Genomic DNA, 22,857 nt, shown 5'->3' with positions numbered 1-22,857 from the left:
TAAAGCTATGCCCTGCAGAGCATCTGGTTGGATGTTGTATTTTAACTGATTTTGATATGGAATGAGTGATTAGGCCAAGTGCAAAAAGGTAATAGTTTTCGAAACATCTCTTGACTTTTCAATAGGGGTATGGATGTTTATTGGCTAAATTTGTAAAAGTGATTGGTTCAATCTTTCTGATTTTTTTATATATATATTTGGACTAGGACTATACATTACACACACAAAAATTTGACAAAAGTGCATTGTGCAAATGGTTATAAAGAACTGATAGAGGAATTAATTGTGGTCTGTGGCCTAAGATTTCTGTTCAAAGGGAAATAACTATTTCTTTCAAAGATTTTAAAAGACATTTTGGATTTGTTCCTTTTCTTTTGATAAATTTTTTGATATCCAAATCTATCCTGAGTGTTAGCCAGGAATAAAATTAACGAATATCATGCCCAGGCCATGTGTAAATTCACTAAAATAATCAGTTTTCAACTTTTTGTTGTTGTCATTCTTGAAAATATTGATTTGATAATTAGTAGAAAAGAAACACATCAAGTTTTAACTTTGTTCCCTTCTGATGGTTTTACGCTTTGGACATAACAAATTCACTGAAATAATCAATTTTAATCATTTGTTTCGTCATGATTGAAGATACATGTATTGACTTGATATTTATATGTAGCAACTTTACCTGACCATATCGGGAAATAGGTATTTAGTCGGATCTTAGCACGTACTTATGATTTTGTAAATAAAAGCAACAGTAGTATACCGCTGTTCAAAACTCATAAATCCATGGACAAAAAACAAAATCGGGGTAACAAACCAAAACCGAGGGAAACGCATTAAATATAAGAGGAGAACAACGACACAACACAGAAACGGATCAAGCATCAGACAAAACACCACGAGAATAACAAATATAACATGAAAACCAAATACATGAATTTGGGATAGACAAGTACCGTGCCACGTATTATCTCAAAAATAAGAGAAAACACAAACGACTCAACGTTAAAATGCAACACACACACAGAAACGAACAATAATATAACAATGACCATCTTCCTGAATTGGTTCAGGACACCTTAAAAGGGGAATAAAAGTGGTGGGTTGAACCTGGTTTTATGGCATGCCAAACCTCGCACTTTAATGGCAAAGTTAAATATAACATTGAAATGACAACATAATATTACAGGACTACAATACAAATAAATAGGAGAACATATAAGACAAAGAAAAACATGATTAATAGATAACAAAAAGCACCAGGTTTAAAATTCAATACGCCAAAAACGCGCCTTGTCCACACAAGACTCACCAGTGACGCCCAGATATAAAAGATCGAAAGTGAAAAAAGTACAAAGTTGTACAGCACTGAAGATCAAAAGTTGAAAAGGTTTCGACAAATACGGCATTGTTTGTATGCCCGGGGTAAGAACATTCTTATTATATAGAACAATTCATGCTATTGCAAACAGTAAATTTTATCAAATGAATATGAAAGAGATATACACAAAGAAACTGAAGTATTAACTAATTACAAAAAACTAAACCTGAATACATAACGCCTAGATATAAAAGACCGAACGTGAAAAAGGTACAAAGTTGTACAGCACTGAAGATCAAAAGTTAAAAAGGTTTTGACAAATACGGCATTGTTTTTATGCACGGGATAAGAACATCCTTATTATATAGAACACTTAATGCTATTGCAAACAGTAAATTTTAACAAATGAATATGAAAGAGATATACACAATGAACCTGAAGTATTAACTAATTACAGAAAACTAAACCCGAGTTTTATCACAAAATAGACACATCCGAATCAGTCCAGGCGTCAACGTAATAAAAAAAATGTGACGTCACATACGATGGCGAAAAGGCAGAAACGTTATGCCACATTTGAATTTATGAAATTTAGAAACAATATGACGTCACATATGAAAAACTATCATTCAAAAATAAGATAGAATTAGGATTGATTTAAGATTGTATTAGAACTAAATACTGATAATTCATTTAAACAAAATGCATATTGCAATACTTATTAATAGCAATTAACTGTAATATATATATATGTCCAGTTTGTTATGAACCCAACTTCAAACGTAAATAATCGTACAAAATTTAATATAATTAATATAGAGGAGGTGATCAATTTTTCTATCCGTCACACCTAAATATAATAAGAAGACGTCAACACATTTGACAAAATCTGATGAGAATTACAAATATAACATTAAACATGTAAACTAAATACATGAATTTGGGATAAACAAGTACAGAAACACGTCTTATAGTAATGCGAATTCACATTCAGCAAAACAGTCACAATCGGGAATTAGTCACGTTTGGTAATTAAAAGATTAGACGACATAATGACAAACCACAATCTACCATGTGGTAAAAATGTCCTTAGCTAGTTTGGTTAAAGAGACATCATATGGATCAACCAATTCGTGATGGTGTCCATAAAATTTACGGAGTGTCAATTTTAATCTGTCCTCCTCATAACTTTGTTGGAGCAGTTTCTGCGTAAGGAGCACACTCCTGTATATGAAGTCCGTATAGTGTGAACAAGCACGTGAATAACGTATCAATTGTGATATGTAAACACCATACGAAGGGGAAATTGATAATTGTGAAGTTGAAATCGTCTCGTTTATCATAGATTTTTGTGTGAAGTCGTCCATCTACGTCAATATTGAGGAAAAGATCAAGGTATGAAGCAGTCCTTCTAGTATCAGTAGTATCCTTAATTTCAAGTTCACTGGGATATATGAGATGTAAGTATTGGCTGAAGTATGGGTTGTTCAATGATAAAACATCATCAATATATCGGAAAGTAAAATTAAAGAATTTCGCAAGTTTTTTTTTTCTTTTTGTCTTTTAGAAGGTTCTGAATAAATTCTGCTTCATACGAATACAAAAACAAATCAGCCAGCAGGGGTGCACAATTAGTACTCATTGGAATACCGACTGTCTGTTGAAATATAAATCCTCCAAACTCAACAAATATATTGTCGATCAAAAAGTCCAGCATTTTAATAATATCATCTTCAGTATATTTTCTGGAAGATTCAGTGTGATTCTTCACAAAATATGAATTATTGTATCCCAAAACAAGAAATTTGTATCTACGATTCCCATTTTTATAAAAAAAAAAGCTCTGTTTTATGAGATGGTGAAGTCGATCTTTCAACTGAGCATGGGGAATAGTAGTATATAGCGTAGAAAAATCAAAAGTTTTTATGTTGCTGCAAAATTGCAAAGATTGTGATCGAAGGTTAAGCAGTAGATCTTTCGAATTTTTGAGAATCCACATCTGATAACACCACTGATGTTTAAATGATGTTAAAGCTTATGTAGGATTACCAGTAGTTTGATCAATTAAAACCGGTTTTGTTCTAAATATACGAAGAAATGTCGCAATGTTCAGGACTTAATTAAATCCGTATTTCGGTAGGATGGTGCAAGTATACGACTTTTATTGCGTCTTTTACTTTGAAAGGCGAATAATCTTTAACTACTTTATTCAAATATTTTGTAAAAACGTTAATTTTGAGCTTTGAAAGTCAAGTGGCTCGAGCATTTTTCTGAGTAAGTTTTAAAAAAATTGCAAAGAAATATTTTTACTCATTAGTCTTCACTCTCTATAGATTAACAACTTTTTGTTATATATTATAATTTAGAATCATCATTGAAGGTGGAGCACGATTCCAAGTTAATTAATTCTATTGGTGTGACATTCCGTTGTATTATGTGCCAATTCGAAAAAAGTTATGCGAGTATTTTCTCCCCTTAACAGGTTCATTATTTTATAATAAAGTTTACGTTTCTGATATAATTTTGAATAATTACAAAATGTATCAATTCAATATGTTTCAGTTTTTGTTATTGGTATATCAAAAACATTGATATACGAATATCATTTCATAAATTTGAAACGTTTAAAATGATTACATACCTATATAAAGAACCGTTCATCATTTCTGAAAAAGACTATGAACGAATATCGAATAATTTATCTTCTCCTGATGATAGATTGATTGGGAAATGAACCAGCGTTATCTAATGGTAATCACAGAGAGGGACCGGCGAGCAATTTTTAATTGAAGCTTTTTCAGCGTTTAAACAATTTTCCACCATAAACGAATGTTACTTTATTCAAACATAAGGACTTAGTTAGCTAAATCTACAAATTTTATTAGATATTATGATTTTTTATTGCAACATATTAATATGCTATTATATGTAGTTAAATACACCATGAAAAGATCAAGTTAGAATTTCATTCCATAACAATGAGTTTTTAACTGGTAAAGGGATATGTATTGCCATGCAATACTCTCAGAATGCTTGTTTTATTTCACTTAATGGATCATTATAGGTTGCATTTCTGTAAATATAGACCATGCAATTTCCCATAGAAACACCTTTTTGGGCTAAGAATGTGACACTTTTACTATGAAGTTTTGTGAAAAAATTATGTCCTAGAATAGAAATTTGATATGCACTACTATTTTGTTCAAAGGTTAAAACATAGGGCTGTGGGGGATATTTTCAACATTTGATAGAGTTTACACTTATACTAAAAAAATTACTACCCCTTCTTCACTTTTTGGCTTCTTCTTCAGAATTTATTTAACACTCTTTAGTATGTTTTTTATACGACAGTAGGTTTCCAGCAATAACTTTAGTATAAATAAATAGAAATATATGAAACTTAAACACAAGGTTTATAACCACAAAAGGAAGGTTAATTTTTGGGGGAAATGGTTATAACAAGTAAGGAATTAGGAGTCAAAAAGAGGCCAAAAAAGGAATAATAACTTTTGTTTATGTGTATGGATCTCCCTGAAATTATACCACAAGTTTCCATACCACAAAGGATTGGCTTTGAGAGATTATGGCTTAAACCTTTTAGGAATCAGGGACAAAAAAGGAGGAAAACAAGGGTTTGTTGAGACAATTAAGACCATTTTAAAGCAGTGTAACGTAGGTAATCTAAATATATTGAGGTAATCAAAATATATTACCTCCCTTACACTGCTTTAAAAGTATGTATACAGATTTTTTGTATTGTCTTGAGGTGATTAGCTGTCACTTTACTTTAAGAAGTTACTATTAAATTTATGCTGATTAAGGAATATTAATTTTTAGCTCACCTGACCTGAAAGGTCAAGTGAGCTTTTCTCATCACTTGGCGTCCGTCGTCCGTCGTCCTGCGTCCGTCGTCTGTCGTCCGTCGTCCGTAAACTTTTACAAAAATCTTCTCCTCTGAAACTACTGGGCCAATTTTACCAAACTTGGCCACAATCATCCTTGGGGTATCTAGTTTAAAAAATGTGTCCGGTGACCTGGCCATCTAACCAAGATGGCCGCCATGGCTAAAAATAGAACACAGGGATAAAATGTATATTTTGGCTTATATCTTTGAAACCAAATATTTAGAGCAAATCTGACATGAGGTAAAATTGTTAATCAGATCAAGATCTATCTGCCCTAGAATTTTCAGATGAATCGGACAACCCGTTGTTAGGTTGCTGCCCCTGAATTGGTTATTTTAAGGAAATTTTGCAGTTTTTGGTTATTATCTTGAATACTATTATAGATAGAGATAAACTGTAAACAGCAATAATGTTCAGCAAAGTAAAACCTACAAATAAGTCAACATGACCAAAATTGTCAGTCAACCCCTTAAGGAGTTATTGCCCTTTATAGTCAGTTTTTAACAAATTTTCGTCAGTTTTTGTAACTTGTACGAAAATCTTCTTCTCTGAAACTACATTGCCAAATTAAACCAAACTTGGCGATAATTATCATTGTTGTATATAGTTTGAAAAATGTGTCCGATGACACCGCCTACAAAACAAAATGGCCGACATGGCTAAAATTAGAACATAGTGGTAAAATGCAGTTTTTGATTTATATCTTTAAAACTAAGACATTTAGGGCAAATCTTTCAAGATTTAAATGTCCATCAGAATAAGATCTATCCCCTCGCAAATTTTCAGATGAATCTGACAACTCGTTATTGGGTTGCTGCCCTAAAATTGGTAATTTTAAGGAAATTTTGCAGTTTTTGGTTATTATCTTGAATACTATTATAGATAAAGATAAACTGTAAACAGCAATTTTGTTCAGCAAAGTAGGATCTACAAATAAGTCAACATGATAAAAATTGTAAGAGTACCCCTTAAGGAGTTATTGCCCTTTATAGTTAATTTTGAACTAATTTTCGTAATTTTTGTAACTTGTACAAAAATTTTCTTTTCTAAAACTATGGTATCTATTTAAAAAAAAGTGTCTAATGAAACCACCTACCAACCAAGATGACCGACATCAGTAAATACAGTAACAGGTGAGCGACACAGGCTCTTGAGAGCCTCTAGTTTGTTTTTATAAGATTTTCATGATGTATTTAAATGGGTATTTATGGTTGCATCTTTAATGGAAATTTGAATTGAGATTATGACCATATTTTGAGGGAAGGATTTTTTTGGAAATTAGTGGGGAGGTAAAAAAAAATTGAAGGTGGGGCAATTTTTTTTCTCATTTAAGGTATCAGAAATTAAAGTAAAAATCTATTTACTTTTTTTTTTGCCAAAAAAAAGGGGGGGATAACATTTTTTTCCCCGTGTTGGGATCAATATGCAACAGTATAGTGTATTGCACAAAATAAAAAAAGGGGAGGTATTTTTTTAAATTTTTGGTAGGGCCAACATTAAAAATATCTTTGTTTCCCCTCTTCCGACTGAGGTTATCGGGTATGGGTAGGTAGGTAGGCAAATTATTTTATTTTATTTCTTGATATAATTTTTCTATAAACAGGCAAGGCTCAGGTTAAGAAAAGTGGGTTATCCCTGTATTCAGTGTACACCCCAGTTTTCTGGTGTTAAAAACAGTATACAGGGACATCCTTTTTTAGCTCACCTGGCCCAAAGGGCCAAGTGAGCTTTTCTCATCACTTGGCGTCCGGCGTCCGGCGTCGTCCGTCGTCGTCCTGCGTCCGGCGTTAACTTTTACAAAAATCTTCTCCTCTGAAACTACTAGGCCAAATTTAACCAAACTTGGCCACAATCATCATTGGGGTATCTAGTTTAAAAATTGTGTCCGGTGACCCCGCCAACTAACCAAGATGGCTGCCATGGCTATAAATAGAACATAGGGGTAAAATGCAGTTTTTGGCTTATAACTCAAAAACCAAAGCATTTAGGGCAAATCTGACATGGGGGTAATATTGTTAATCAGGTAAAGATCTATCTGCCCTGAAATTTTCAGATGAATCTGACATTCCGTTGTTAGGTTGCTGCCCCTGAATTGGTAATTTTAAGGAAATTTTGTTGTTTTGGTTATTATCTTGAATATTATTTTAGATAGAGATAAACTGTAAAAAGCAATAATGTTCAGCAAAGTAAGATCTACAAATAAGTCAACATGACCAAAGTGATCAGTTGACCACTTTAGGAGTAATTGCCCTTTATAGTCAATTTTTAACCATTTTTCGTAAATCTTAGTAATCTTTTAGAAAAATCTTCTCCTCTGAAACTGCTGGGCCAAATTTGTTGAAACTTGGCCACAATCATCATTGGAGTATCTAGTTTAAAAATTGTGTCCGGTGACCCCGCCAACTAACCAAGATGACCGCCATGGCTATAAATAGAACATAGGGGTAAAATTCAGTTTTTGGCTTATAACTCAAAAATCAAAGCATTTAGAGCAAATCTGACATTGGGTAATATTGTTAATCAGGCTAAGATCTATCTGCCCTGAAATTTTCAGATGAATTGAACAACCTGTTTTTGGGTTGCGGCCCCTTAATTGGTAATTTTAAGGAAATTTTGCAGTTTTTGGTTATTATATTGAATATTATTATAGATATAGGTAAACTGTAAACAGCAATAATGTTCAGCAAGGTCAGATTTACAAATAAGTCAACATGACCAAAATGGTCAGTTGACCTCTTTAGGAGTTATTGCCCTTTAAAGTCAATTTTTAACCATTTTTCGTAAATTTTATATATCTTTTACTAAAATCTTCTTCTCTGAAACTGCTGTGCCAAATTGATCCTAACTTGGCCACAGTCATCTTTGGGGTTTCTTGTTTAAAAAATGTGTCCGGTGACCTGGCCATCAAACCAAGATGGCCGCCAGGGCTAAAAATAGAACATAGGGGTAAAATGCAGTTTTTTGTCTTATAACTCAAAAACCAAATAATTTAGAGAAAATCTGACATGAAGTAAAATTGTTAATCAGGTCAAGATCTATCTGCCCTGAAATTTTCAGATGAATTGGACAACCTGTTTTTGGGTTGCGGCCCCTGAATTGGTAATTTTAAGGAAATTTTGCTGTTTTTGGTTATTATATTGAATATTATTATAGATATAGGTAAACTGTAAACAGTAATAATGTTCAGCAAAGTAAGATCTACAAATAAGTCAACATGAACGAAATGGTCAATTGACCCCTGTAGGAGTTATTGACCTTTGTAGTCAATTTTCAATCTGCTTCCTTTGTTTAATATTCACATAGACCAAGGTGAGCGACACAGGCTCTTTAGAGCCTCTAGTTAGCTTACCTGGCCCGAAGGGCCAAGTGAGCTTTCCTCACCAATTGGCGTCCGTCGTCCGGCGTCGTCGTCGTCGTTAAAAATTTACATTTTGAACTTCTTCTAGAGAACCACTGAATGGAATGGAACCAAACTTGGCATGAATTTTCCTTATGAGGTGCTGACCAAGTGTTGTTACTTTGTAGCCGATCCATCATCAAAGATGGCCGCCAGCGGGGGACTTAGTTGAACATAAGACCCTATGGGAAATGCATACAAATGACTTCTTTTAGAGAACCACTGAATGAAATGAAACCAAACACGGCATGAATGTTCCTTATGAGGTGCTGACCAAGTGTTGTTACTTTGTAGCCGATCCATCATCCAAGATGGCCGCCAGCGGGGGTCTTGGTTTAACATATTGGAAATGCATACAAATGACTTCTTTTAGAGAACCACTGAATGGAATGAAACCAAACATGACATGAATGTTCCTTATGAGGTGCTGACCAAGTGTTGTTACTTTGTTGCTTATCCATCATCCAAGATTGCGGCCAGCCGGGTTCTTAGTTTAACATAGGACCCTATGGGAAATGCATACAAATGACTTCTTTTAGAGAACCACTGAATGGAATTAAACCAAACATAGCATGAATGTTCCTTATGGGTTGCTGACCAAGTGTTGTTACTTTGTAGCGGATCCATCATCCAAGATGGCCGCCAGCGGGGGACTTAGTTTAACATAGGACCCTATGGGAAATGCATACAAATGACTTCTTTTAGAGAATCACTAAATGGAATGAAATCAAACATGACATGAATATTCCTTTTGTGGTGCTGACCAAGTGTTGTTACTTTGTAGCCGATCCATCATCCAAGATGGCCGCCAGCGTGGGACTGTTTAACATAGGACCCTATTGGAAATGCATACGAATGACTTCTTCTAGTGAACCACTGAATGGAATGAAACCAAACATGGCATGAATGTTCCTTATGTGGTGCTGACCAAGTGTTGTTACTTTGTAGCCGATCCATCATCAAAGATGGCCGCCAGCGGGGGACTTAGTTTAACATAGGACCCTATTGGAAATGCATACAAATGACTTCTTCTAGTGAACCGCTGAATGGAATGAAACCAAACATGGCATGAATGTTCCTTTTGTGGTGCTGACCAAGTGTTGTTACTTTGTAGCCGATCAATCATCCAAGATGGCCGCCAGCGTGGGACTGTTTAACATAGGACCCTATTGGAAATGCATACGAATGACTTCTTCTAGTGAACCACTGAATGGAATGAAACCAAACATGGCATGAATGTTCCTTATGTGGTGCTGACTAAGTGTTGTTACTTTGTAGCCGATCCATCATCAAAGATGGCCGCCAGCGGGGGACTTAGTTTAACATAGGACCCTATGGGAAATGCATACAAATGACTTCTTCTAGTGAACCACTGAATGGAATGAAACCAAACATGACATGAATATTCCTTTTGTGGTGCTGACCAAGTGTTGTTACTTTGTAGCCGATCCATCATCCAAGATGGCCGCCAGCGTGGGACTGTTTAACATAGGACCCTATTGGAAATGCATACGAATGACTTCTTCTAGTGAACCACTGAATGGAATGAAACCAAACATGGCATGAATGTTCCTTATGTGGTGCTGACCAAGTGTTGTTACTTTGTAGCCGATCCATCATCAAAGATGGCCGCCAGCGGGGGACTTAGTTTAACATAGGACCCTATGGGAAATGCATACAAATGACTTCTTTTAGAGAACCACTTAATGGAATGAAACCAAACATGGCATGAATGTTCCTTATGAGGTGCTGACCAAGTGTTGTTACTTTATAGCCGATCCATCATCCAAGATGGCCGCCAGTGGGGGACTTTTGAACGAAATTAAACATGTTCCTTTCCTTATAAATGAGGTTGTGTTGTCACTTTTAGCCAAATTTTATATTTTTATACGACCGCAAAATTTGAAAAAATTTCGTCGTATATTGCTATAACGTTGGCGTCGTCGTCTGCGTCGTCGACGTCCAAATACTTTTAGTTTTCGCACTCTAACTTTAGTAAAAGGGAATAGAAATCTATGAAATTTTAACACAAGGTTTATGACCACAAAAGGAAGGTTGGGATTGATTTTGGTGGTTTTGATCCCAACATTTTGGGAATAAGGGGCCAAAAAGGGCCCAAATAGGCATATTCTTTTTTTTTCACACAGTAACTTTAGTTTAAGTAAATAGAAATCTATGAAATTTTGACACAAGGTTTTTAACCACAAAAGGAAGGTTGGGATTGATTTTGGGAGTTTTGGTTCTAACAGTTTAGAAATTAGGGGTCAAAAAGGGGTCCAAATAAGCATTTTTCTTGGTTTTTAAGTAACTAGAAATCAATTGGAGTTATCTTTCTTTGTATAGAATAGTAGTTGAATCAACTTTTTGCACCATAACTTTAGTATTAGTGAATGGAAATCTATGAAATTTAATCAGAAGGTGTATGACCACTAAAAGGAAGATTGGTATTGATTTTTGGAGTTTTGGTCCTTACAGTTTAGGAATTAGGGGCCAAAATGGGGTCCAAATAAGCATTTTTGGGGTTTTTCGTACCATAACTTTAGTATAAGTAAATAGAAATCTATGAAATTTAAACACAAGGTTTATGACCATAAAAGGAAGGTTGGTATTGTTTTTTGGAGTTTTGGTCCTAACAGTTTAGGAAAAAGGGGCCCAAAGGGTCCAAAATTAAACTTTGTTTGATTTCATCAAAAATTGAATTCTTAGGGTTTTATGATATGCTGAATCCAAACATATACTTAGATTTTTGATTATGGGCCCAGTTTTCAAGTTGGTCCAAATCAGGATCTAAAATTATTATATTAAGTATTGTGCAATAGCAAGAAATTTTCAATTGCACAGTACTCAGCAATAACAAGAAATTTCCAATTGCACAGTATTGCGCTATAGCAAGAAATCTTCAATTGCACAGTATTGTGCAATAGCAAATATTTTCAATTGCACAGTATTGCGCAATAGCAAGAAATATCTAATTGCACAATATTGCGCAATAGCAAGAATTTCAATTGGAGTTATCTTTCTTTGTCAAGAATAGGTAGTTGAATCAACTAAAATCATTGTTTCATACAATATACAATGTATATTCACTATTACTTCGAACTGATAAATTAAGACATTAAAATTGAGAATGGAAATGGGGAATGTGTCAAAGAGACAACAACCCAACCAAATAAAAAACAACAGCAGAAGGTCACCAACAGGTCTTCAATGTAGCGAGAAATTCCCGCACCCGGAGGCGTCCTTCAGCTGGCCCCTAAACAAATATATACTAGTTCAGTGATAATGAACGCCATACTAATTTCCAAATTGTACACAAGAGACTAAAATTAAAATAATACAAGACTAACAAAGGCCAGAGGCTTCTGACTTGGGACAGGCGCAAAAATGCGGCGGGGTTAAACATGTTTGTGAGATCTCAACCCTCCCCCTATACCTCTAACCAATGTAGAAAAGTAAACGCATATAACAATACGCATAACAATCGCATAAAAATCTTTACTATTCAGTGATAACAAGCACATTTTTACATTTTAATATTTTATGATGTATTTAATTGAGTAATTATTGTTGCAAACTCCATTAGAAATTTGAATTGTGATTAGTTTTGGAATAAATGATAGGGGGATGTGAAAAAAAAGGGGGGATTCAATTTTTTTTCATTTGAAATTTCATAAATAAAAAGAAATTTCTTCAACCATTTTTTTGAGAGGATTAATATTCAACAGCATAGTGAATTGCTCAAAGGCAAAACAAAAATTTTAAGTTCATTAGACCACATTGATTCTTTGTCAGAAACCTATGCTGTGTCAATTATTTAATCACAATACAAATTTAGAGCTGTATCCAGCTTGAATGTTGTGTCCATACGTGCCCCAACCGTTCAGGGTTCAACCTCTGCGGTCGTATAAAGCTGCGCCCTGCGGAGCATCTGGTTTTATATGATTTCAAAAACCCAAGTAGAATCAGGTGAGCGATACAGGCTCTTGAGAGCCTCTAGTTCCTATTAATTTTATTGTATGAAATCTACAAAAGCGCACATTCTACATGTGATAACAATGTTGAATTATAGCAAGTGTTTTATTAATTAAAAATCAGTAAGGGTTCCGCGGAACCCAGTGTCTCGCCTGCTTTTGTTGTAAATTGCAGGCTCAACAACAATGAGGAAAAAAAAACAATAAAAATATTCCTCTTGATACTATCTTATGATTGTAAGAAACGTCTGTCCAAGTTTGGTAAAAATCTAAGATAGTTAATGAATCTAATAAATGTTTTGTAAACTTTAACTACAGACTGTATGTAATGTTAACTGGAAGAAAATCTAAGTCCATTTGAAAGTAAAATACAGAAAAAATGGAGTTATCTTTTTACAAATTTACTTCTGAATACTATCGTATGACTATAAACATGCTTCTGTCCAAGTTTGGTACAAACCCAGGATAGTTTAAGAAAGTTATTTAAATTTTAAAAACTTTAACCACAGAGTGAATGTAATGTTTCCCCGCAGAAAAACTAAGTTCATTTAAAAGTTAAATACGGAAAAAAATAATTTTTTTTTTTACAAAATTTACTTCTTGATACTATCTTATGATCATGAACAAGCTTCTGTCCAAGTTTGGTACGCACCCAGGATAGTTTAAGAAAGTTATAAAAATTCTAAAAACTTTAACCACAGAGTGAATGTTATGTTTCCCCGCAGAAAAAAAACTAAGTCCATTTATAAGTAAAATACGAAAAAATGGAATTTTATTTTTACAAAATTTACTTTTGGATGCTATCTTATGATCATAAACCAGATTCTGTCCAAGTTTGGTAGAAATCCAGTATAGTTTAAGAAAGTTATTAAAATTTCAAAAACTTTTAACCACAGAGTGAATATTTGTGGACGCCGACGACGACGAAAGGTAGGATCGCTTAGTCTCGCTTTTTAAACTAAAGTCGAAGGCTCGACAAAAATCAAGTTTATTTCAGGTCTTATTTGATGCATAACTCACAAAAAAACAATTCCTTTGTTCACCAATTCATACCTTGATCATCAATTATGAGATGACAAAAAGATATGTTAATCTTTTGGGAATTAAAATTCAATAAATAAAAATTTTCAATAGAAGTGAACATAATTCAGTTATGTTCATATGTTCAGTTACACCTGGATCATGCAGTTTGGTCAATAGATTCCTAAACAAAAGATTTGTATGTTTTTTGAGTTCTAGAAAAAATAAGGCTTCACTTATTCATGTTTTATTGTTCCTAGAATACTTTGAGTACTAAGTATTTACAAATTCAACTGATGCAGTCATAACGTTAAAAAGTGCCCTTTTGTAAATTTCTTGTCATAAATTGAAAAATAAAAACACATTTAAACTGTTTTTTTTACACCAGAAATCAGGGAGGTTCCCTGAAAGCAAGGAATACACGTATCCCACATCTTTCTTCATGAAGACCATTTGAAAGTATCCCCATTTTACATTTCCTGACTTGTGCACAACCTGTTCGAAGACAAAGAAGATTGATTTCAAAGCACGATTCAGACCATTTTTACAAGTAGTTTATCCATAAGACAGGATCAAAGGTTAAAGACAAAGCCAATCAAGGTGCACTCAGTGGGTGGAAAGATGTTTCAGATTTTTTATTTTCAAAGATCACCCTTGCACACAACACAAATAGTGGCAAAGGAATTAGGTTTGTTTTCCATGATTCCGAATCATATAGAAGCTTCAATGCAAAAATGCCTTGATTTAAAACGCCTTTTGACTACAGCATCGGGAACGTATCACGAAAAACCAAGGCTTCTTTACTACAGCATCGGAAAGATATCCCAAAAACCAACATATCAAAAAAAATTTTTTTTGACAAGAATGGCCAATAAAATTTTTCGAGTCATCATGGTGAATTTACCATGTCGGTCGGGGGAGGGGAAACAAACAATATTTTATTTTTGGCCTGGGGGGGGGGGGCAATTTACAACCGCATAATGTATTGCACACATGCAAAAAATTTAATATATGTAACCAATTTAAAGTTCTTTGACTACAGATATTATGTGTCAGAAACCTGTTATGTGTCAAAAATTTAATTACAATCTGTATCAAGTGTGAATTTAGTGTCCATTTTGGCCCCAACTTTTCAGGATTGGACATCTGCGGTCGTATCCAGCTGCGCACAGCAAAGTAATTTATTGACTTATATCTCTGAAACTAAAGCAAAAGTATAACAGCTGCATTATTGTATCAATTGTAAATGAAAATGATAAATTTGATCACAGACAATAACTTGAGTATAAGTCAATAGATGAATCTCTATAATTTTAGCCAAATGTTTGTAACCACAATAGTAAGGATGGGATTGATGTTTGAAGTTATTGTGATAGCTTTTATTAGACTGCAATAAAATGCTAACCAATTTGCAATCGTATTATGTTATGTTTATGAAAAAGGGACCAAAAGCAAGCATTTTTGTAGTTTCCGGACAATAACTTGTGTGTAAGTGTATGGATTTCTATGAAGTTCCATTTCACAAAAAGAAGACTTGGATTTAGATTGACGGTAATTGCCACAGGAACTTGTCTCAGAAAAAAAATCCTATATACCTTAGGGACGACATCAACAGATCAATGTAAGATAAAAAACTTAATTCAAATAGTTTGGGATGGGGGGGGGGGGGGGGGGGGGGAGGGGGGGTTTCCAAAATTGATTTTTACATATATGGTTCAATCAATGTTTCCCAAATCAAGTTAAGAGGGGGGTAGGGGTGTCAGTGAAAAAACTATGTGAATTAAGTTTTTTATCCTTCATTGAACTTTTGATGTCGTCCCTTATTATAACACAAGGTACTCAACCCGCATTTTTGTTGTAGGAATCATCTATAGCAATACTAGCCAAGTATTCAATCGTTATTATTTGTCACCTTTCCACACTTTTTTCATCATGTTTTTTCTTCATCATGTCAGTTTTATCATGATAAGTTACAGATCAAGTATGATTATTTTCTCTCGGTCTGATACAATTTTATGCAGAGTTAGGGTCCTTAGTAATTCACTCATATAATCAGTTTTCCACAATTTTTTTAGTCATGCTTGAAGATATTGACTTGATATTCTCTTTTTAGCTCACCTGGCCCGAAGGGCCAAGTGAGCTTTTCCCATCACTTTGCGTCCGGCGTCCGTCGTCGTCCGGCGTCCGTCGTCGTTGTTAACTTTTACAAAAATCTTCTCCTCTGAAACTACTGGTCCAAATTGAACCAAACTTGGCCACAATCATCATTGGGGTATCTAGTTTAAAAAATGTGTGGCGTGATCCGGTCAACCAACCAAAGTGGCCGCCACGGCTAAAAATAGAACATAGGGGTAAAATGCAGTTTTTGGCTTATAACTCAAAAACCAAAGCATTTAGAGGAAATCTGACATGGGGTAAAAATGTTTATCAGGTCAAGATCTATCTGCCCTGAAATTTTCAGATGAATCGGTCAAACTGTTGTTGGGTTGCTGCCCCTGAATTGGTAATTTTGTGGAAAATTTTGCAGTTTTTGGTTATTATCTTGAATATTATTATAGATAGAGATAAACTGTAAACATCAATAATGTTTAGCAAAGTAGGATTTACAAATAAGTCAACATGACCGAAATGGTCAGTTGACCCGTTTAGGAGTTATTGCCCTTTATAGTAAATTTTTAACCATTTTTCGTAAATCTTAGTTATCTTTTGCAAAAATCTTCTCCTCTGAAACTACTGGGCCAAATTAATCCAGACTTGGCAATAATCATCTTTGGGGTATCTAGTTTTAAAAATGTGTTCGGTGACACGACTATCAAATCAAACTCAGAAACCAAAGCATTTAGAGCAAATCCAACAAGGGGTAAAATTATTAATCAGATCAAGATCTATCTGCCCTATAATTTGCAGATGAATCTGACAACCAATTGTTGGGTTGCTGCCCCTGAATCGGTAATTTTAAGGAAATTTTGCTGTTTTTGATTATTATCTTAAATTTTATTATAGATAGAGATAAACTGTAAACAGCAATTATGTTCAGCAAAGTAAGATTTACAAATAAGTCAACATGACCGAAATGGTCAATTGACCCCCTAAGGAGTTATTGTCCTTTATAGTCAATTTTTAAAAATGTTCATAAAATTTGTAAATTTTTATTAACATTTTCCACTGAAACTACTGGGCCAAGTTCATTATAGATAGATATAAATGTAAGCAGCAAGACTAGTAAAATAAGATTTACAAACACATCACCATCACCAAAACACAATGTTGTCATGAATCCATCTGCTTCCTTTGTTTAATATTCACATAGACCAAGGTGAGCGACACAGGCTCTTTGGAGCCTCTAGTTTTTTTACACCATGACAAGTAATTGACCTGGTAGGGGACTATGTGCTGCCATGCAATAGTCTCATAATTCTTGTTAACCAGATGTTCTAAAGCAAACTGTAACTGCTTTTAAAACTAAGAGAAGTTTTGTTTGATTTCAACATAATTTGAATGTATATTAGGTTCTTTGGACTGCTGAATCTAAACCAGTATCTGTTTTCATTATTAATTAATAATAGCCCGTTGAGGTCCAACAAGTCCTAAATTTAACTTTTTTGTTTTATTTCATCAACAATGCATAAATTGAATTCTTGGGTTCTTTGATATGATAATGACAAAAATGTCATTAGATTTTGGATATAGGTAAATGTCTGATTTAATTTTTTCAGTTCTTTGACCACATTCATTTTGTATCACAAACCTATACTGTAACAAATATTCAATCACAATCCAAATTCAGAGCTGTTTTAAGCTTAAATGTAGTGTCCATACTTGCTCAACTGTTTAGGATTGATATCTTCAGGAAAATCCAGTTTGCTGTCACACTAATAGCCTTTTGTAAAAGATATACTGAGCAGTCAATTACTGGTTTTTTGTTATTACTTAGCATGGATTTTTGTTTGATGCCTAATAAAGTGTTAGTGCATACTCAGCATCTAAGTTATTGTTCTGTTTCAGACCTTTTTGAAAATGAAGCTGGTTGATCCTGTATTAAATGTTTTATTCGCTTTGATGTGTGGTAGTGGTGAAGAAGATAATTCAGAAGAAGAGGAAGAAGACTTGGATTCTTATAAACCAGCACAGTATGCTCCTCAGGTAATAAAATCTGGTATTTCTTGTTTGCTCACTCTGCAGTTCAAAAGTTAGTATGAGCTTTTGGCAGTGCGGTACTTGTGCCTTCATCTGTTATATTTGGGGGGCATTTTTCCTGATCATTTGTAATAATTTTGGGCTTAATTGAATTAATTTAGCAAGTAAAATGAATACAACTCCTCTTCAATTCTTTTCATTTAGACAAAAAAATGTTTGCCTAATGCATTTTTACATCGCGATGACTGTGAGGGCATTCAACTGTATTTCTATTGCCAAGATTTCCTTTATGTAACTTTCGTTTTGGGTTTTTAACCGATCTATAAACATAATAAATACACGTATATATTGATGAGTGCAAAATAACATTCCTTATCGCTTGTTATAGATATATCTTTTCATTGAATTCTGATTACAATATTTTTGTTCAGAACATTAATTAATAATATGAAAATGTTTTGTCGTTAGATATATTTATGTAGGACTTGGAGGTTGGATGGGGAGGCTAAAGTGGGATGGTTCTTTCTCTGAAGTGCAATGGTTTAGGAAGACGTTTGAATATTTTGACGTTTTTAAAAATAGCGTCAACAAAATACATAATTCGCAGGCAGGAGGATGTGTTTTGTAGATAAAGGTTTAATGCTAAAATATATAAGGTGGCAAGTAATGGGGAATATAGCAAAGGAATCATTAACTTGGTTTGTAGATAAGCAAACCAATGTTCGGAAGTTTGGTGCAAACCTTTTTACGACAAATAAAATATCTTGATACAAACTTTTTTTTTACTTCTCTTAATGCCCGCGTCACACTGTCCCGATTTTTACGCCGATGGCAACGCGATTATGGAAATTTTCAAAAACGGGACTGATCGTATCCAGATCGGGCTATTCGTAGTGCCATATTTGACCATCGTAGAACCAGCGGCCACTTTTTCTAGCTTTCGGTGACAACTTCGGGAAGGGTTCTAAATTTTTTAACATGTTAAAAACTCCCCGAATGTGCGTCCGATGTTGAGGGATCGTATTGAGTTCGTATCACCATCCTCACCATCGTAATGTCACTGGGAATGCATCTTTGAACATCGTATTGCATTCGTGTTTCCATCGTTTCCATCGGGCAGTTTTGACATTACGATGTCTCCGCGAATGAATCACGAAGCTACCCGAAGGTCTTACGATGGCAACACGACTTCGGGAAGACCTCGTAATCCCGTCGTGTTGCCATCGAATAAAAGTACGAAGACGACAAGATGGAACTAAGACGGCAATAAATCCAGCTAAATGTAAGTTAATTTTCGCCCTTAAATACATTTAAAGTGCCATGCGCGATATGCACTGGTCAGTCTAATACGACAGTTAAGAAAGACGTTCACAAAACATGGAGCTCATATCATATGATTCTATGCGAACAAGAAAGGCGACAGCGTTGTTTCTATTTATTCAAATGGAACAATGAAAAGAAGAGTAGCTATTACAGGCTCAAAATTTACTTTTACAAGTAAAATATTATTTTTTGTCAATTTTTCATATCAAGTAACATAATGAAAATCATAAATGCGCTTCGTACACCAATACTGCAGGTACACGTATTTATAGGGAAAACAACTTATCTCCATTATATTATTCTGATTTTTTATGCACCGCCATTTTGTTTTTATATGTCATATTTTGCCGCATTTGTTGCTTTCGCCACATCCTTTCTTTTGTCTATATTATTAGCTCACCTGGCCTAAAAGGCCAGGTGAGCTTTTCTCATCACTTGGCGTCCGTCGTCGTCGTCGTCGTCGACGTCGTCGTCGTCGTCGTCGTCGTCGTCTGTCGTCGTTAACAATTTTTCAAACATCTTCTCCTCTGAAACTACTGAATGGATTTGGATGAAACTTAGCATGATTGTTCCTTAGAGTATCCTGCACAAAGTGTGTGCTTCGATTTTTGATCCGTCAAAAAACATGGCCGCCGTTACTTAAAATAGAACATAGGGGTCAAATGCAGTTTTTGGCTTATATCTCAAAAACGAAAGCATTTAGAGCAAATCTGATATGGGGCAAAAATTGTTCATTAGCTCAAGATCTATCAGCCCTGAAATTTTCAGATGAATCAAACAAACCATTGTTGGGTTGCTGCCACTTAATTGGTAATTTTAAGGAAATTTTGCAGTTTTTGGTCATTATCTTGAATATTATTATAGATAAATATAAACTGTGAACAGCAAAAATAATCAGCAAAGTAAGATCTACAAATAAGTTTATATGACCAAAATTGTCAATTGACCCCTTAAGGGGTTATTGTCCTTTAATGACAATTTTTCACAATTTGTTCATCATATTTGCTAACTTTAAAAAATCTTCTCCTCTGAAACTACTGAATGGATTTGGATGAAACTTAGCATAATTGTTCCTTAGATTATCCTGCACAAAGTGTGTGCTTCGATTTTTGATCCATCAAAAAACATGGCCGCTGTTACTTAAAATAAAACATAGGGGTCAAATGCAGTTTTTGGCTTATATCTCAAAAATGAAAGCATTTAGATCAAATCTGACAAGAGGAAAAAATGTTCATTAGGTCAATATCTATCAGCCCTGAAATTTTCAGATGAATAAAACAAACCATTGTTGGGTTGCTGTCACTTAATTTGTAATTTCAAGGAAATTTTGCAGTTTTTGGTCATTATCTTGAATATTATTATAGATAAAGATAAACTGTAAACAGCAAAAATGATCAGCAAAGTAAGATCTACAAATAAGTTTTATATGACCAAAATTGTCAATTGACCCCTTAAGGGGTTATTGTCTTTTAATGACAATTTTTCACAATTTGTTCATCAAATTTGATAACTTTAAAAAATCTTCTCCTCTGAAACTACTGAATGGATTTGGATGAAACTTAGCATGATTGTTCCTTAGGTTATCCTGCACAAAGTGTGTGCTTCGATTTTTGATCCATCAAAAAACATGGCCGCTGTTACTTAAAATAAAACATAGGGGTCAAATGCAGTTTTTGGCTTATATCTCAAAAATGAAAGCATTTAGAGCAAATCTGAGATGATGTAAAAATGTTCATTAGGTCAATATCTATCGGCCCTGAAATTTTCAGATGAATCAAACAAACCATTGTTGGGTTGCTGCCACTTAATTGGTAATTTTAAGGAAATTTTGCAGTTTTTGGTCATTATCTTGAATATTATTATAGATACAGATAAACTGTTAATAGCAAAAATGTTAAGCAAAGTAAAATCTACAAATAAGTTAATATGACCAAAATTGTCAATTGACCTCTTAAGGAGTTATTGCCCTTTAAAGACTTTTTTCACAATTTGTTCATCATGTTACTTACTTTAAAAAATCTTCTCCTTTGAAACTGCTGTATCAATTTCAGCCAAACTTAGGCTAAATGAGTTTCAGAGTATCTAGTATAAATTTTATATGTCATTTCCTTGTATGTCAAGAAACATAGCTCCTATGGCTAAAATAGAACATAGGAGAAAATTATTTTTTTTTTGCTTTTGAAGAAAATAGGACGATTCAAAAAACATTGAAATAAATTGAAAAGCCAAAATAATCATTGATGAGAGATTAAACCAAAAAAATTCAGGTGAGCGATTCAGGCTCTTGAGAGCCTCTTGTTATGATATTCTCCTGGAAAAAGCTCTTTTTTAATAAAAACGGACCAACAAACCACCGATTACCTTAACTTTAAGATAGATCAGTAAACATGGGCATAATTATGGGTGATTATTCAGACTAGTGCGCACATTTTAATATTGTCTTTAGAACCAGCAGGTAAAAAAATGAGCAACCAATTTCCTGTGTATTATGCTTTTTCAAGGAGAAAAAAACAAGTCCATCTGCATGACCTTAACCTTTGTCCTTGATTCATCGAAACCTTTACACGACGTCTTTAAGACATCGTATGGCCATCGCGCCATCATCGTAATCCACCGTGTAGCCTTCGTGAAGCCTTCGTGATCTATCGTGTAGGCTTCGACTGAAATATGAAGCTTAAATACCCGTCTTCGGTTAACCTTCGTACGTCCATCTTTTGCTACCGTATACAATTTCGGCACCACCGTATAGACTTCATTATTCATCGTACTTGCTTCGGTCACTTTTTGGTATTTTAACGAGATCGGGACAAACTTCGTACGAACTTACAATTTTTGCATTCGGGTGTCCATCGTATATAAAAATCGGGACAGTGTGACGCGGGCATTAAGGATGCTTCCCACGATTTTGTGTTGACAATTTAAAAATGAAATTACTTACTAGTATTATCAATGTTTTTGCAATATCAAGTTGATATAATATTGTTTTAGTCCCAAGATAAATTATGGTTTGTAATAAGACCATCACTCTAGCAATATTTTATTGCGGTTATAGTGTTAATTAAAATTGAGAATGGAAATGGGGAATGTGTCAAAGAGACAACAACCCGACCAAATAAAAAACAACAGCAGAAGGTCACCAACAGGTCTTCAATGTAGCGAGAAATTCCCGCACCCGGAGGCGTTAATTGTCTACAAAATGTAACCCAGCGGTTAAATGAGCAAAATTCAAAGTTTTTGGTGGAAAACGTGACAGTGCTATAATTTAGAAATATAAGCTGAATATTTTTTTCACTCTTGAACACCATATTTTCTGACTCAATACTAATGCGTAATAATCGGAGAATTGACAATTTCAAAACAAGATTAAAACATATCAAGATTTTTAAGTGTTTGGTTTGAACTAAACAGAAATTTGAAGCTACTTTGGAAAAACCTTAATAATGTTTTTTTTATTTTAACGCCTCATGTATATTTTGTTTTATTCAATGTCTCTTGCAGAACATCACACTTAAGCGTAACCTCCATCACACTTCAGCATATCTATCAACAAGTTAACGTAGAATGTCACCACCCCACTTCAATGTGTTAAACAACGCACTTCAGTGTGGACCATCATACTTCACCGTGACCATTGCGGTTAGGAGTACCATTACGGTTTTGAGTCCTTATATATACATGTATAAGTTAAAAAAATCATTGATAAGATCTATGCACATGTACCTAAAATTTTTTGTGTTAAAGCTTATATCAAAGAACGTTTTGCGACAATCCTGGCAAGGACCG

The 22,857-nt window shown here is 34.3% G+C and overlaps 1 protein-coding gene across 2 annotated transcripts in view; it reads left to right on the top strand.

The window, feature by feature from the left end:
* The window catches only part of LOC134721346 (importin-4-like), a 338,068-nt gene that overhangs the window by 143,485 nt on the left and 171,726 nt on the right, over positions 1–22,857 (top strand). For both annotated transcript variants that reach the window (XM_063584285.1, XM_063584286.1), the window contains exon 11: positions 17,620–17,757. In XM_063584285.1, the coding sequence (XP_063440355.1) occupies positions 17,620–17,757 (138 nt within the window). The remainder of the gene's footprint in view (positions 1–17,619; positions 17,758–22,857) is intronic.

The sequence above is a fragment of the Mytilus trossulus genome, chromosome 6, assembly GCF_036588685.1.
Source record: "Mytilus trossulus isolate FHL-02 chromosome 6, PNRI_Mtr1.1.1.hap1, whole genome shotgun sequence".
NCBI classification, from domain to species: Eukaryota; Metazoa; Mollusca; class Bivalvia; order Mytilida; family Mytilidae; genus Mytilus; species Mytilus trossulus.
Note: the sequence above shows the minus strand (reverse complement) of the source record. Positions and strands in the feature narration are given on the sequence as shown.